The 15,759-nt window shown below is 46.0% G+C and overlaps 1 protein-coding gene across 27 annotated transcripts in view; it reads right to left on the bottom strand.

Annotated features, from left to right (window-relative positions):
- The window catches only part of Dock9 (dedicator of cytokinesis 9), a 269,995-nt gene that overhangs the window by 23,851 nt on the left and 230,385 nt on the right, over positions 1-15,759 (bottom strand). For 14 of the 27 annotated variants that reach the window (XM_037208305.1, XM_028868260.2, XM_037208303.1 and 11 more), the window contains exons 42-46: positions 14,892-15,005; positions 14,570-14,785; positions 11,099-11,156; positions 10,193-10,270; positions 8,856-8,962 (exon numbers count right to left, since the gene is read on the bottom strand). In XM_037208305.1, the coding sequence (XP_037064200.1) occupies positions 8,856-8,962; positions 10,193-10,270; positions 11,099-11,156; positions 14,570-14,785; positions 14,892-15,005 (573 nt within the window). The remainder of the gene's footprint in view (positions 1-8,855; positions 8,963-10,192; positions 10,271-11,098; positions 11,157-14,569; positions 14,786-14,891; positions 15,006-15,759) is intronic. The other 13 variants (XM_028868248.2, XM_028868252.2, XM_028868244.1 and 10 more) reach the window with 1 other exon arrangement.

The raw sequence follows: 15,759 nt of genomic DNA, 5'->3' as shown, positions 1-15,759 counted from the left end.
GTCTCCTCCCAAGTGCTGGGACTGCAGATACACTCCGCGATATTAAGAATCTAGAGTTGCCGGGCGGTGATGGCACACGCCTTTAATCCCAGCACTCGGGAGGCAGAGGCAGGCGGATCTCTGTGAGTTTGAGGCCAGCCTGGTCTATAGAGTGAGTTCCAGGAAAGGCGCAAAGCTACACAGAGAAACTCTGTCTCAGAAAAAAAAAAAAAAAAAAAGAGTGATTTTAATGTGATACAAAAAAGTTGAAAATTTTCTCAAGGAGTTAAAAGAATTGGAACTGGTTTTAAAAGTTTCCATTCAGCCATTTTCATCCCCAGACATTTTAGTCAAACACCTACTGTGTACAAGAAGCGTGCTTGACACCACGGTTGCAAAACCAAATCTACTCAAGCCAGGTCTTTGTAATTTGTAAAAACTGCTCAGCTGTGCTATTCCTCGAAGGCTTGGTCCCCAGGTGGGGGGAATTTCAGGAGTTGGGGCACAGAAGGAGGAAGCGGGTCGCTAGGTAGAAGCTGTATTGGTAAACGGTCATGGGCTGTTTGTACTAGTTAAAGCAGACCCTGTGAGCGAGGTGGGCTCACTTGTCTCAGGCGCAAGCATGTCTATTTCTAGTGTCCTCCAAAACTGTCCTAGGGCAGGCTGGTCCCCTGCAACAAGGAGACATGGGAACAGCAAACAGCTAAGGGTGTTGAAAATCTTACACCCGTGAGGACAGCTGGAAGCTAAACCATTTCCGACAGAGTGGCACATGAACGCTGGTGGGAAAGAAGCCTGAGCCTCTGCGCAGGGGACGCCCTGCCCGGCCTGGAAGGCTCTCAGCCGGGGATCTCAGTGGGGCATCCTTGGCCGGTGCTGCTGGATGCTGCAGTTACTACTCTTGCTGGCTCTCGCCTCGCTGTTCCAGCTGTTGGATGCTGTAAGTGCCGGAGTTGATAACGTGCTGTTATCTATGGGCTCTTCCGCTCTATCTGCCACCTACGACTCGCCATTTGTCCTTACTCCTGTTTGCCACAAAAACGCACTCATCAAAACCCCAAGCATGGATGCCACAGGCCACTCTCTGTAAGAAACATTGCAGGTGTTTCTTCAAGGCCTTTCGAGGCTGTCTGGACCCTGGCCCTTTCATCACCAGCTGCCACAGTGAACGTTCTGCACCACCTCACCCTTCTGTCATGATTCTTCGGCTTCACTTTGGCCCCGAAACAATGGAGCCACTAGACCAGGCCGAAGCCTCTGAAACGATGAATAAATCTTCCCCCCTTCTGAATGGTTTCCTCTCGGGTACTGGTCACAGGGACAATAAAAGTAACACAGGTGGCTTGTGAGGCTCTGTGGCACAAATGAAATCTGCTTTGGAGAGGGGCCCGTGGGGGAATACACAGCGTTCTCGGAGCAACGGGACTAATGTACTAGACACACAGAACAGCACTTCCTGCTCTGTGTAGGAGAGGGGCCGTAAAGAGTTTATGCAAAGTGGTAGCAAGCAAGCACTTCAATAAAGAGCTCACAGGGAGTCAGGAATTCAGAGGAGTGACATCCATTCAAAATGAGGGGAGGGGAAGATATGGTAGACACACCCCGGAGTCATTTGGGAAGGAAAAACTGAGAAAGTGCCTCCACCAGACTGGCCTGTAGGCAAGCTTGTGGGAAGGCCAGGCACACTGTCAGCGCGACCCCAGGGCAGGCGGTCCTCCCGCAGGCCTCCGCCCCAGCCCCTGCTCTGACTTCCTCAGTGGAGGGCCATTACCTGGAAGCCTAAGATCAAACAAACCCTTTTCTCCCCAGGCCGCCTGGGGTCACAGTGTTTTATCACAGTAATAAAAACCTAAAAGACACATGCTATTTGATGAGCTGGCACTTAGCCTGATGGGCCGGAGCTTCTGCACCAGGGTGTCCAGATGGGAATGGGAAGTGGGTTGGATTAAACACACACTTGCTGTGGCATACTCAAAAGTTTTCTGCATAAAAATGAAATTAGTGATTTAATGAAGATAATTTCTAAAAAATATATATCTTTTAAAATGATTTATATGAGTCTGTTTGTCTGTGTGTGTCCCATGTACATGCAGAGCCTGAGGAGGCTAACAGAAGTTATCGGATCCCCTGGAACTGGAGTTAAAGGCAGTTTGAGCTACCATGTGGGTGCTGGGAACAGAACATGGGTCCTCTGGACAAGTAGCAAACACTTTTAACCACTGAGCCATCTCTCCAGGCCCAAGTGTAGATAAATGTATAAGCCATGAAAACAGACATGTATTAACTATGACAACAGACACAAAAGAGCTATGTGAGGAGGGTCACGGTTGACTTTAAAATGCTGCTGCCTATCCACATAAGGTACATTTCAAGTAACCCGAGATTTTGCCACTTCATAATACATATTAAGGAGAGTGGTGCATATTCTTCTGTGTCAAGTGTTCCTAAGCAGAAAGTTAAGATTTAAATACAAATTTTCTCTGGCTTAGTCAACCTAGAAACAGGAAAAGGTTTAAAAATACAGCCTGAATTCAAGTAGTATATGTTGATACATGACATGTATGCATATATAGTAGGGTAGAGATAAGTTCATAGGGAAACGTCTGTTATATTTGGCACACACACACACAAAAAGATGAGAGTTCAACCAGGGAGATTCCCCAGAATGACTAGGAATGGCAAAGATTGACAAAACAAATAGCGATTAGTGGATGATATGAAATACCGTTACCAAAACACATAGACCATCATCACAAACTAGGAAAGAACTCGTCAGGCACTTTTATATTTTACTGAACATTGTTTTATCTCCTTTTCTCGGTGAGGAGGCATTCAAGATCTATAATTAATCAACCCAAATTCATTTCTTACTGTAAAGAAATGATAATATATGCTATGAAAGTATAATTAGTATAGGTTTTCTCAATAACAAATTAAAAGCAAACAAAACAAGCCTTGGAGTTGGAGAGACGGCTCAGTGCTGAAGAGCTCTGGCTGCTCTTCCAGAGGACCCGGGCTCTCTGGTTCCTGCCCCGGGGTATCCGATAGGCGTGCACGCGGGGCACAGACATACATGCAGGGGAGACACCACATACATAACAATAAATACATAAACCCTAACCTTTCCTCATGGCATCAAATGTGGATTACTGGACATCAGGGCGTCTGTGGTAAACTATTTAGACTAACGTGAATCTAGACAACTGCAGTTGCTTCATAAAGCGAGGAGCTTCAGAATAAAATAAGAGGCAGTACTCACAGACAGTTAGGCTTAATAGCCCAAATGTGTCAATATAAAATTATAAAAGTCATAAAACTAAGACGTCCTAACTAAACACTGGAGCGTGCATATGATATTCTAAGCAGAAATTCTATTTACTTTGAATCAGCAATCACTGTCCCTGGAAACCAGAAGGAAACCACGCAATGGGCAGACTGTGATAATCCTGAAAGGTGGTCATGCATAATGCCCCATGTGTTTCCCACCTTGGACAAACAAACACTAAGCTAGTTCTTATAATCATCGATATGCGCAGGAACTGGCTGGGGAGGGCCTACATGGACTCTGTGCGTCCATAAAGCACACATTTTATGATACCAGACTACGCTTAAAAATCTCAGTGCATGAAATCCATAAGCTATTGAGGAAGTTTTAAAACATGAAATTAGCTAATTTCATTTTTAAGGATGTTGTACTAACATTATTGAGGATATCAAACACCTGTTTATGGAAATGTCATACGATCACCGGTGTGTACCCCCACACACCTGTGGTTGCATATGCACTACAATTAATTCCCATATGAGAAAGCACTTGTGTGGGGTACTTAACTTTTTCCATATACATATGCTTGTTCTATCTTAGGATGAAATCAATGTAATCAATTAAAATAAAGCCATATACTGCCTCTAGTGTCTACTGTTCGGGCATAAACAAATCTGTGAGCTGGCTTGGACAATGGCATACTATCATTGCATACCTCACATTTCCACTGTATCATCATTTCTCAAGATGCAGTCACTGGAATTCTAACATCGGAACTGTTACAATACTGATCCCAGGGCCTGGACAGATAGCTCAGAGGATACAAGCACTTGCTGATCTTCCAGAGGACCTACATTTGGTTCCCAGCATCCATTCCTGCCAACACCCATGTAACTCCAGCTCTAGAAGACCCAACATTCTCTTCTGGTATACACAAACACATGAATAAATTTTTTTTTTTTAAATCTGAAAAAAATACTGATTATTGTGTCCCACACACACTTAAGTGAATTTGGGAATGAAGGGTCAAGAGAACATCATTTAGATTATAACAGGAATCCATGTAAATCCTAAGCACATGGAAGTCTAGGCACCACTGTGTTGGTTTAAGCCTTCAAGGCAGGCCCCCTTGGCTAGCACTGGACACATACAGTTAGTTTGTGGATGAATCAACAAGTCAGTACAGAAATCTCCAGGACACATGAACTCAGACAACTTCCAATTATGATTCTCTGGGACTGTGAATTAGGTGTCCTTCTCCGATGGGAAGTAAACATCTGAAGCTACGGCAGGGACTCCATCTTGCCTCTCTATGTATCTCTATCATGCAGCTCACTGCCAAGGAAGCCTAGCACTCACTTCATATGAAGAATGTTCTGGTGTCAGCCATGGACAGAACAACCACACAAGTTCCCCTTCTCAGGACCAATGCTGTTTCGGAGAATCACTGTACTAGTGAGGGAACACAAGTAACTCAGATGGTTCTAGAACACTCCCAGTTGAGGAAACGGAAGTCAGATGGGGTTACAAATGCCAAAGTTAGGACGAGATATAAACAAAATCACCAACTACTCTGTTGACTTCTCTGTCTTCTGAGATGTCCTATGGATGTGAACATTTTGTCTGTTACTGGCAACTGTTTCAGAATAGAAATGATTTTGTCTCAAGGAAGCCAGAGACTTGCTGGGTTGAGTTCATATAATGTTCCCTGTACTCAATGGTGACCGCACAGGTGGGATTTATTTGTTGTGGGAGATTTGTACACAGCATGAAGGTATATTGCTGTGATTGGTGTAATTAAAAAGCTGAAAGGCCAATGGCTAGACAGGAGGTTTAGGCGGGACTTCCAGGCAGAGAAAGAAAGAGGAGGAGGAATCTAGGAACACAGAGATTGTGGGAGACCCCAGGAGACATGGAGAGGAAACAGGATGTACAAGACGGAAGAGAGGTAATGCCATGTGACAGAACGTAGATTAACAGAAATGGATTAAGTTATTTGAGCTAGTTAGGAACAAGCCTGAGATATAGGCCAAGGTTTCATAATTAATAAGAAGTCTCCATGTTATTACTTGGGAGCTGGCTGGAGGGACACAGAAAGACTCATTACATTTGGCGCCCAACGTGGGGCATGTACCCCAAACCCGCTGCTGGCAGCACACCGGAGTGCAGCTTGTTTAAGAGGCCCTGCTATGAACAGCTGACGCCACAGTGCGGGCACAGCAGCTTTCCAGAGCTGGGACAGTAAGGTGGACCTGAAGGGGCAGAGCCAGCCACCAACACCATAAGCCAAAGCCACCTGGAAGTTACTCTGTGGCTCTACCAGGGAAGGCAGAAATGGACCAAACACTCATCAGGTCTGAGGTCTGCTGCTAGGACTTTTGTGCCTTTTCAGTAGCTCCCTGTCAGGTCCTGTTAGAGCACTGAAGGTATTTAATCACTTCTACTGGTGAACATTAAAGGGCTTGTGATTTTTATTACTGGGTCAAATGCTTCTTTCTCATCAACTCTTGGAGTTCTTTCCTCTTGAGTATAGGTTTTCCATGTCTCTCTTTACCATGAGACAGCTAAGCAGCCAAGCCGAAGATCAACACAGCATTTCTCTGTCCCTGTCACTGAGAACTGGTTATTTCCTGTCAGTTTGAATCTTGACAGCAGGTCTTTATGGCCCCACAGTGTCTCATCCTAACCAGTACAGACTGTCATGCACTATGGACCTTGTTAACGATTTACCCACTTTATGCTTCAAGGACAGGGTGGCACATCCATATTCTGAAAACAGCTGATAAAGTAGTCTTTGTCACATGCTTAATTCTTACTCAGAGGTGGCGCCATTCATTGGTTTCCCTAAGGCATGTGTACATTTGACCTCAGACGCTAATTCATTAAGTTCTCATAACTACCTCAATCTGCAGTTTAATCAGAAGTGCGAATGTGAGCATCATGTTATCCCCACAGGGCAGCTTACTGGAAACTAGACTTTCAAATCCTTGATTGTTTTTGGCATTGTTGTGTTCCTTATCTAATTCCAAACAGAATACGGAGCTCCAAAGAATCACCTGGAACCAGCGCTGATGTGGGCTTAACAAAGAGAAAACACAGTCATGCCTGTTTTCTTTTTCTTTTGGTTTTTCCAGACAGGGTTTCTCTGTGTAGTTCTGGTGCCTGTCGTGGATCTCGCTCTGTAGACCAGGCTGGCCTTGAACTCACAGAGAACTGCCTGGCTCTGCCTCCCAAGTGCTGGGATTAAGGGCATGTACCACCACCACCTGACAATCATGCCTGTTTTCAAGGAAGTCGGTCTCTTCAGGCATTTCATGGTGTGAAAATGGAGTAATCACTAAATACTACGGAGTAGGCAGCTTATGTTCTCAAGAATAATTAGAAAATTTCACTTACCTTGGTTAAACCTATTTTAATGTTATTCTCTCTTTTTTTTTTTTTTTTTTTTTTTTTTTGGTTTTTCGAGACAGGGTTTCTCTGCGTAGCTTTGCGCCTTTCCTGGAGCTCACTTGGTAGCCCAGGCTGGCCTCGAACTCACAGAGATCCGCCTGGCTCTGCCTCCCGAGTGCTGGGATTAAAGGCGTGCGCCACCACCGCCCGGCCATGTTATTCTCTTTTAAAGATTTATTTTATTCATGTGTATGTATTTGTGTCTGAGTATATATGCACATGAGTGCAGTTATCCACCGATACCAGAAGAGGGCGTCAGATCCCTTGGAGTCAGAGTTACAGGTGGTTGTGAGCTGCCCGACGTGGGTGCTGGGAACTGAACTCAGGTCTTCATGATTGAGCAGACAGCACTCTTAATAGCCAAGTTGTCCCTCAAGCCCTATTTTAACATTTAAACTTCACGAAGTGCACTCAATATACTTTCTTTTTTTTTTCATATTTAGCTTTTAATTTTGAGAGCCATTTGAGACTAGACAATTTATAATAGCAGTTCTTAATTTTTTTGTATTTAAGAGCCCCTTTATAAAAGGTAGTGCTTGATTTGTTGTTGTTGTTGTTTTTGAGACACAGTCTCTCTACATAGCCATGGCTGTCCTAGAACTTGATATGAAGACCAGGTTGGCCTTGAACACATAGATATCCTCCTGCCTTTGCTTCCCTAGTACTGGGATTAAAGGTGTGTGCAACTGTGCTTGGTATAAAAGAGATTTTATGTTTAATTGTTTGTTTGTTTGTGTGTGTGTGTGTGTGTGTGTGTGTGTGTGTGTGTGTGTGTGTGTGTGAAAATGCCTAGAGTCCAGAAGAGGGTGCTGAACTCTCTGGAGCTGGAGTTACAGGTGGTTGTGAGTCATTTGATGAAACCTGGGTCCTCTGTGAGAGCAGTAAGCACTCATAACTCCTGAGCCATCTCTCTAGTCCCTTCTACATCTTAAATTTTACTGAAGACCACAAAGAACTTTCGATTATTAAAACCTGGATCCTCCCACCTTCTATACTCAGTCTGTTTCATGAGTGAATTGATGCATGAGAGGAATCCAGCATTGTACCAGCACTCAGTAAGGGCCTCACGAGCTTCCATAGCAGGGTCTAGACTACACTTTGGAAATGGTCCACAGGTCTTGATGTTTGTTCATGGACCCTTCTCTCTGGCATAAAAACAATCAAGAACTGTGAACTGTGGGTCACCACACCATGGTCCCCCAAGTCAAGGTAAGACAATTTCAATGGAGGCAGAGGGTATTGCACTGCTCTGTGTTGATTTTTTTCTCTCCAAATGAAGAATTGGATAATTCTATCTTTTTCCCTAGAAGATGGCAGGACTAAAAAGATTTCTTTTGCTTCTTTTGCTCTCCTCTGGCTTTGTGGGGAGGGAGGGATGCACAGGAACATAAGTGTGTTCTTGAAGCAGAGATTCCCAGAACAGAGAATGTAGTGAATCAAAGTGGAAAACTGGCATTTGCTCATATTCCTAGTTTTATATCAAAGCTGTCTCCTTACACATAAGTGACCACATGGCTGTTCTGTTTTGTGAAGTTTACAGAAAATGCTTGTTTTATAGTCTCTACAGAGATGGACTAGGTGGCCCTGGGCCTCAGCACTGAGGTAGAGGCAGGAACCAGGCCCTCCAACAGGATGTCTAGCCTGTTCTGCTGGGCTTTGCCTGTCTGCTAGGGAGGAGTGCCTAGAATCAGAGACACTAATTAAAATTAAAGGCAGATTAAGACAGTAATAAAACTCACGATCCAGAGATACTGGTAGAAAGGCTAAGAAACATAACCTAAGACGTGCTGGACCTCTGTCTGACAGAAGTTCTCAAGCACGCCTTCCCTCCAGGAGGCCTGGCTCAGGACAGCAGCTTTGCCTGCCACCTTTCAGCTGTCTGGGGAGGCGCCCAAGGCTTTGTGGGGAGAAAGGCCCTGAGTCGATGCACTCACAGTGGCCAGCAGGCCCTGAGTATCTTTACATAGCAATGTGTTGAGACACGTGGGCCTTGGGTGATTTTCTTGCTGGAAGACCATCTCAAGGAGTGTCTAAAGAGCATGACTACAATGTTCCTAGGTGACAAGGTCTGGAGGGATCACCTTCCTGTATGCATCTATGAGTGACAGCACTGTCGTGTGGTGTGTGACTGTACTCAACCCACCTGAGCCACAGCACTCACCTCGTTGAAATGGACATCCTGCATCCCGACGTCTTCCATCATGGACGCCTCTTCATCGATGTTCGGTGTGATAACCCGGAAGGCTGTGCACCCCTGTCTGAACATGCCTAGGCGGAGAGAAAGCAGAGGGAGAGCTGCCGACCTGAGTGTGGCTGGAACTCTCGGGCTCTTCCTCCCTGTGCACTTCTCTGTTGAAACCTGGATCCTCCTACCTTCTAGAGTCAGTCTCTTTCACGTTTGAAGTAAACGGCTGACGAGGAGACCTGTCATGTGTCAGCCCAGAGTCCACACGGGAGGCTGGGGACCAGCGTGTCCTCTCCATCCATTTCCCCACATTTAATCTCCCCACTTTGCTTCTCAACTCTTTGTAATTTCTTACCCACTTTAATTAAAATCCACTCAATCTTCAAATAAACCACACGCTGAAAAACCATAACTGAGTCAAGCTAGTGATAAATTAACAAGGAAATGTTTGGTCAAAGGATCCCTAGTCAGATACCAAGAAAAAGAAAGTAGCCAAAGCCAATGAAAGAGAAGTCAGTGGCCCCAAATCAACTGTTTCCTTCACGCATGGATCATCTCACCCACTCGGGCTGGGGAAAACCCACAACTCGGGCTGGAGCCCTCCCGACTCCCTCCAGTAACACAGATAATTCAACAGTGAGGTGTCTGCAGGCTGAGGAGCTGCCTGGGGTGAAGAGAAGAAGCAGAGAGCTACAGTGCTCTCAAGGGAGGTCAGCTTCCGGGGAAGTGTCCATTCCTTGAGCAGTGACAGCTCAGGCCGGACACTGGGACATAGTTTTGGGCCAGTTCAACCTCAGCTGTGTGATGTGTCAGCGAGGGAGGACTTGAAATGTTCAGCCACTCTAGTTTGAGATGCTCCTTCATGATTTTGGGAAAAAGAAACAGAGTATTTTGAAATCAGGCTTTTAAAAGTAGAACCCCAAAGCAGAGATTTTCCTGCCACACATGTGTCCAGGCTTCCAGTCAATCCCGAGGTAGCCATTTCCACCATGGTCCTCATACAGCCTTGCTTTGATCTGGCGATAGAGAAAGCAAAGAATCCCCAAAGAAAAGCTGTGACCCAGGAACTTGAGGACACATTAAGATGCCGAAAACAAAGGTATAAAAAAAATCAATGCTGGTGTTGAGGTCAACGGAACAACAAGCATGCTGATAAAATGTTTTCCTTCCCCGCACAGAGCAACGGCTGTGAGTGACACAGAGCCCAGGTACAGAGGAGAGGGAGGAATTGAAACAGAAACCACCAGAGCCCTGGAGCGGCATGTGAACAGAGCGGTTGGGGACCCTGGGGAGCTGGGTGATCCTCGGCTCACCTCCCCGGCTCTTCCTCTGGCACGTGTTATGGCTGTGGGGGAAGACAGATGGCTCCCGCTGGAGTGCTAGGTCAGCTTCTAAATACGAGGAAACGCATCACCCAATAAAAAGACTCAGCAGGAAATAACATATGAACATGGCCCCTTTGATTTCTTCTCTCAGTCTGACTCTGATGTATGACAAACCCATTCTACAAAATAGATATTTTCGTGGCTTTGGCATCTGCCACTTTATAATGCTTCTCACTTTGTAAAAGCACTTCTCATTAGCCTGGATCAGACACTCATATTCTTCAGCATTGTGTGTACAGATTGCCAGCTTTCCTAGAACCTCAGTATTCCAAAATGAGATGCCACCCTTGAAGGCTGCCCCAAGTAACTGGTGTTTACCCAGGAGGAACCATGAACGAACTCATGGGAATAAGTGCATAATACACAAGTATGGAGTGTAACTTGTCCCGACCTCTGGTTAGCATAATTGCCTTTTCCCATGATAAAGCCTACAGGGCTGCATTCCAGAAAATCTGTTCAATAACTTCCCGTTAAAACTGTCACTTGATTGATAAACAGTTCTGGTGAGAATTATCTTAAGGAAAAATAAAGTCATTGATAAACCGTTCTGGTGAGAATTATCTTAAAGGAAAATGAAGTCATTTCAGCTCTACATTAGCTGGTCAGGAACAGCCAGAAGCAAAACTCATTAGCTATTTTTTGCAGAACAGCACGAGGCTAGGACAACATGCCGTGTTCTCTTCTGAACATTGGCATTTTTTGCTTTGCCCATGGAGGCAATCAAATGCCGTAACTGGAGCTAAAGCAGCCGCAGCACGCCTGTGTGCACGAGATTCCTTGTCTCCAGATCCACCCGCACGGCCCCCTGCCCAAGGCCCAGGCATCACTCCTCACCTTTCCGCGTGAGATACTCTGCCACCAAGGCTGTTACGTGGACATAGCACATGGCTGCCTGTAATAGAAAACAAAACAAGAGGTCAGAACAGCCACGGAGACCCTTCCGTCTTCGGAAGGCATGCACTTTTGTTAGCTCCTAGGATACCAACTATTAACAGCTTTTTGGTAAAAAGGAGTCCCCCTCACATAGGAACTGACACTTAGGAGCTGAAAAGTGAGGCAAATTTACAATTACTGCATTTTAATATAAAAGACAAAACCAGCATTTTGAGAATTATACCATTTGTCTCAAAGCAAAACAAGAAATATTTAGAGAAAAAAAATTTCTTCCCAGACTCACATTTCAGGTGCTAATAAATTTTCCTTTCAACTTTATTTTTAAACATTTATTTATTTATTTATTTATTTATTTATTTATTTATTGTGTGTGTGTGTGTGTGTGTGTGTGTGTGTGTGTGTGTGTGAGAGAGAGAGAGAGAGAGAGAGAGAGAGAATTTGTGCCAAATTCCACCTCTCCATGTGCTCAGGTGCCTGTAGAGCGATCTGGCTCTCTCAGAGTTGGAGTTATAGGTGGCTGGCTCCATGTGCTCAATGGAGGTGCTGGAAACCGAACTTGGATGCTCTGGAGGAGCAGGATGTGTTCTGAACTGTTGAGCCATCTCTCCAGCCCATTTTCTTTCAAAACCTGAACAGGGAAGGCTGTAATTTTTTTTTTTTCAAAACACAATTCTAAATCAGAATCTGGGCTGCAGCGCGGGCTCAGTAGTAGCGTGTATGGTTGGCACACCTTAGCTTCAGGTCCCCCCGCCCCAAACCACAAAGATCAGTACTAGAGATGACAACACATAAATCCTCTAAGCTGCCCTGTTATTATCAAAACTAAAGGTGAGTGTTGGAAGTGAGACCATGAGGATCTAGCACAGGCCCTGTCTTCAGTTGGGTGGCTGCCACCATGTGGTGGCCTTAGGTAGTGAACACACATGTACATAGGCTGCCTGTGCCTAGCCTGTGGAGGAGAGCTTCTGGGAGGTACACTCACCACGTTATCCCACCGTAACAGGCAGAGCTCACGCCTTGCACAGTCACGGAGCCGGGGGACAAGAAAAGACGGCTTTCCGAGCAAGAGCACACCACCAACTATGGTGGCAGCAACAGCGTGAATGAACTGTCCTGGTCCCTTAGTCACAGAGTGTACTGGATTGTACAGTACCCCCCAAAATCCATGACCTCCCTGAGACCTCGTGATAGTTATTTTTAAATGTCACCTTGCCACGACCTAGAAATATGTGGGAAGAGAGTCTTACTGAGGAACCACCGACATCAGACTGGCCCGTGGGCATGTCGGCAGGGGACGGCCCGTGGACATGTCGGCAGGGGACGGCCCGTGGACATGTCATCAACAGGGGACGGCCCGTGGACATGTCGGCAGGGCCTCACTCGATGTAAGACCACTCCGAGTGTCAGCAGGACCATCTCATGGCCCGGGACTGTCGACTGGAGTAGGCAGGCGAGCTGAGCAGCAAGCAGGCCAGCAGCATGCATGCAAAGGTTTCTTTCTCTCTGCTCTTGACCGGAGCTGTGATGTGACCAGCTGTTCGAGTTCCTGCCTTGAATTCCCCCTCAATGATGTTCTGTGACCTGCAGATGTACTTTCCTTCCCTAAGCTGCTTTTGGGTATTTTCTCATGGCCACAGAAATGAAACAGAACAGGTCTCATAATGTGACACAATTTGGAAATAGGACTGCTGTCACTAGTTAAAATGAAGTCACTAGTACTGGGTGCTGTGGTGATATATTGTGTACCCTAATAAAATTTGCCTGAAGATCAGAGAACAGAACAAGCCACTAGATTAAACAAAGAGGCCAGGCAGTGGTGGCACACACCTTTAATCCTAGCACTCGGGAGGCAGAGGTCCGTCTGGATCTCCGTGAGTTCAAAGCCACCCTGAACTACATGAGATTGACTCAGTCTAGGAGAGAAACAGAGCCAGGCACTGGTGGCACACACCTTTAATCCCAGCACTTGAGATCTGCCTTTGCTTGGGAAGCACATATGCCTTTAATCCCAGGAAGTGGTGGCTGGGCAGAGAAAGGTGTATAAGGTGTGAGAAGACAGAACTAAAGCTTTTCAGCAGAAGCCTTTTTGTCTGAAATCCCTTTCAGCCTGAGGAGTCCTAGACGTGGCGGTGACTTGTTCCTTTGTCTCTCTGATCTTTCAACATTTACCCCAATATCTGGGCTCCAGGTTTTTTTTTTATTAAATGGTCAATTTATGCTTCGAGCAACAGGGTGGGCCCTGAATTCAGTACAACTGTGCCGTAAAGGAGAAGAGATTCGGGAGTGTGGACCTACAGTGTGACAACGGAGCCGGCTGGAGAGATCTGCCCCCAAGGCAATGAACACCAGGGGATGCCGGCAACGTGAGCGGCTAGGAGGAGGCGGGGGTCACAGAGCAGCCCCTACCAACACCTAGACTTGGACCTCTAGCCTCCCCCACTGTCAGGGAATGAACTTCTGTTTGACAAGGCACCCATCTGTACTAGTTTGTTGCAGGGGTCTGAGTGAACACAGACTACAGCTGAACCTGGAAAGGGCTCTTCCCGCTTGTAAGAAACCTGGGCCACAAAAATCATGTAAAAAGCCATAAATTCTGAGAATGATAGAAAAATTACTATTGTAACTTTCTTTTTACAATAGCCACGGTGCGGTTTAGGCTACATTTACAGTATGCTTCAACATGTCACCCTGATGAACGGTGACCAACCTTTCAGGCTTAGAACAGAACCTTCACCACTAAAATAGGCATGAGCAGTCAAGGTCAGAGTGAATGCCCTTGCTTTGGTGATACTGCGGCCATTAGCAGATGTGTCCAGCTACAAACCCTGAGCAGTGGTCCCACAGGAACGCAGAACCTGTGTGTAGCATTAGTGTCCTTGAATTTATCATTTTACACGACACCATCAAGGCACAAAGGGACTCAGGAAAGTGGTGCCAATGTCACAGAGTTTGGAGATGTGTGACCCTGGATCTGAAGTTTCTCTCACGCCTGTTCCCAGTCACGCTGTCTGCATACGGAAATGTGTCTGCTCTGAACAGATGGGAATGTTTAAATATCTGCTACACATCCACAGCAGAATGGGATGCCCCTACCATTATCACAGCGGCAGGAAAAGCTAATCCTACCATGAAACAGAACCACAGAGAAGTTTTGGTGTAGGAAAACGTACTTTAAGTAGCAAGCAACTAAATAAATCTGTTTCCTTGTAATCTGTTTCCAATGATCAAAATAGCCAGACAATTGTAAAATCACCCCAAGCCCAGAACTCCTAGTCAAGGGTGTGCTTAAGGCACCACGTTATTTCCACTGGCTTCTTTTGATTAACGGGTACAATTTTCCTCAAAGGTACCTTCAGAGAATGAATAGAGTATAATTGTTTCTCAAGAACTCAGGCAGGCAGGGCTCCCTACCTCTGAGAGATCTCCATTTTTAACATGGATCCTCGCCATGCTGTCCAGCCATGTCTTCCTGAGCTCGGGGGTGCTGGCATAGGACTTAGCCAGGCTATACTGGAGGTCCACCAGCATCTCTGGGTCATTCTCATGCTCCTTCATCTGGGCTGTGGCCATCAGGACTGTGCGGATCCTCTTGGTCAGATCTTTCACATCGGAGGCGAAGCTGGTGTGCTAGACAGGCGGAGAGGAGAGAGGACTCAAGACTTCCACCCTCTCTCCCTGACACACACATCCCAGGATGAGGCAGTCTTGGGGGTGAAAACGGGAAGTTACTCACCTTGATGAGCCGGTCGCTGTTGGCACAGTTGTTGATGATGGACAAGGACTGCTGGAATCTGGTTCCTCCAATGCCAACCACGTCTGCAATCAGCTGGCTGACAGAAATGATGACCTTAGGGGCAGAAACACAAACAAATCAATTCTTCAGATGATGGTCAGGCTCAGCTTCGGGGTTCAGTTAGGATGTGCACAAAGCCGACGTGAAGGCGAGATGCGTGGGGTGCGGACCACACCAGTGTGGGGAGCAGTGGCTGAGATTCCTTCTTTTAAGCACTTTCAAAAATCACTTAGAATATGGTTGTTTTCTGAATGTGTTCTGCTCATAAATTAAAAGGTGAATCAGAAAGAGCACAGAACAAGAAGCAGGTATGTCCACGCCACTGGGATTGCCACTTACCCACTGCACTCTGCAGTAAGGGGGGAGACCTTATTCTCTCCTCAGTGTTTGTTCTGAGCTTATGTGGAAGGTTCTGTGCACTTTTTAACAGAACACACAGGTGTTAAATATGCGACATGCAATCTGCCCTTTCTGGAGTCTATGGATAGCATGGCCTTGACTCAGGTGTCTGGGATCAACATGGAGGCCATCCTTACTTCCTTTTCCTTCACAGGATGCAAGCACAACCATGGAGAATGTCAACTGAATCCCCTCTTCTTCCTATATCACCATCCCTCATCCAGAATATCCTCTCTGTCCTCGACTGGACAATGTTCTCTGTGTGGACCTTCTAAGATCCACTCTTAAAACTGAAGTTCAGGTGGGTCTTCCAACTGTACAAAGATTTGGATACATCTTCTGTAACGTCTCACTTGCATTCTAAACATGAAGGGACTTCTCTAGTTTCCCAGACGGGTAATTCTCATGG

This window comes from Peromyscus leucopus, chromosome 9, assembly GCF_004664715.2.
Source record: "Peromyscus leucopus breed LL Stock chromosome 9, UCI_PerLeu_2.1, whole genome shotgun sequence".
In the NCBI taxonomy this organism is placed as follows: domain Eukaryota; kingdom Metazoa; phylum Chordata; class Mammalia; order Rodentia; family Cricetidae; genus Peromyscus; species Peromyscus leucopus.
This window is presented reverse-complemented; position numbering and strand designations above follow the sequence as displayed.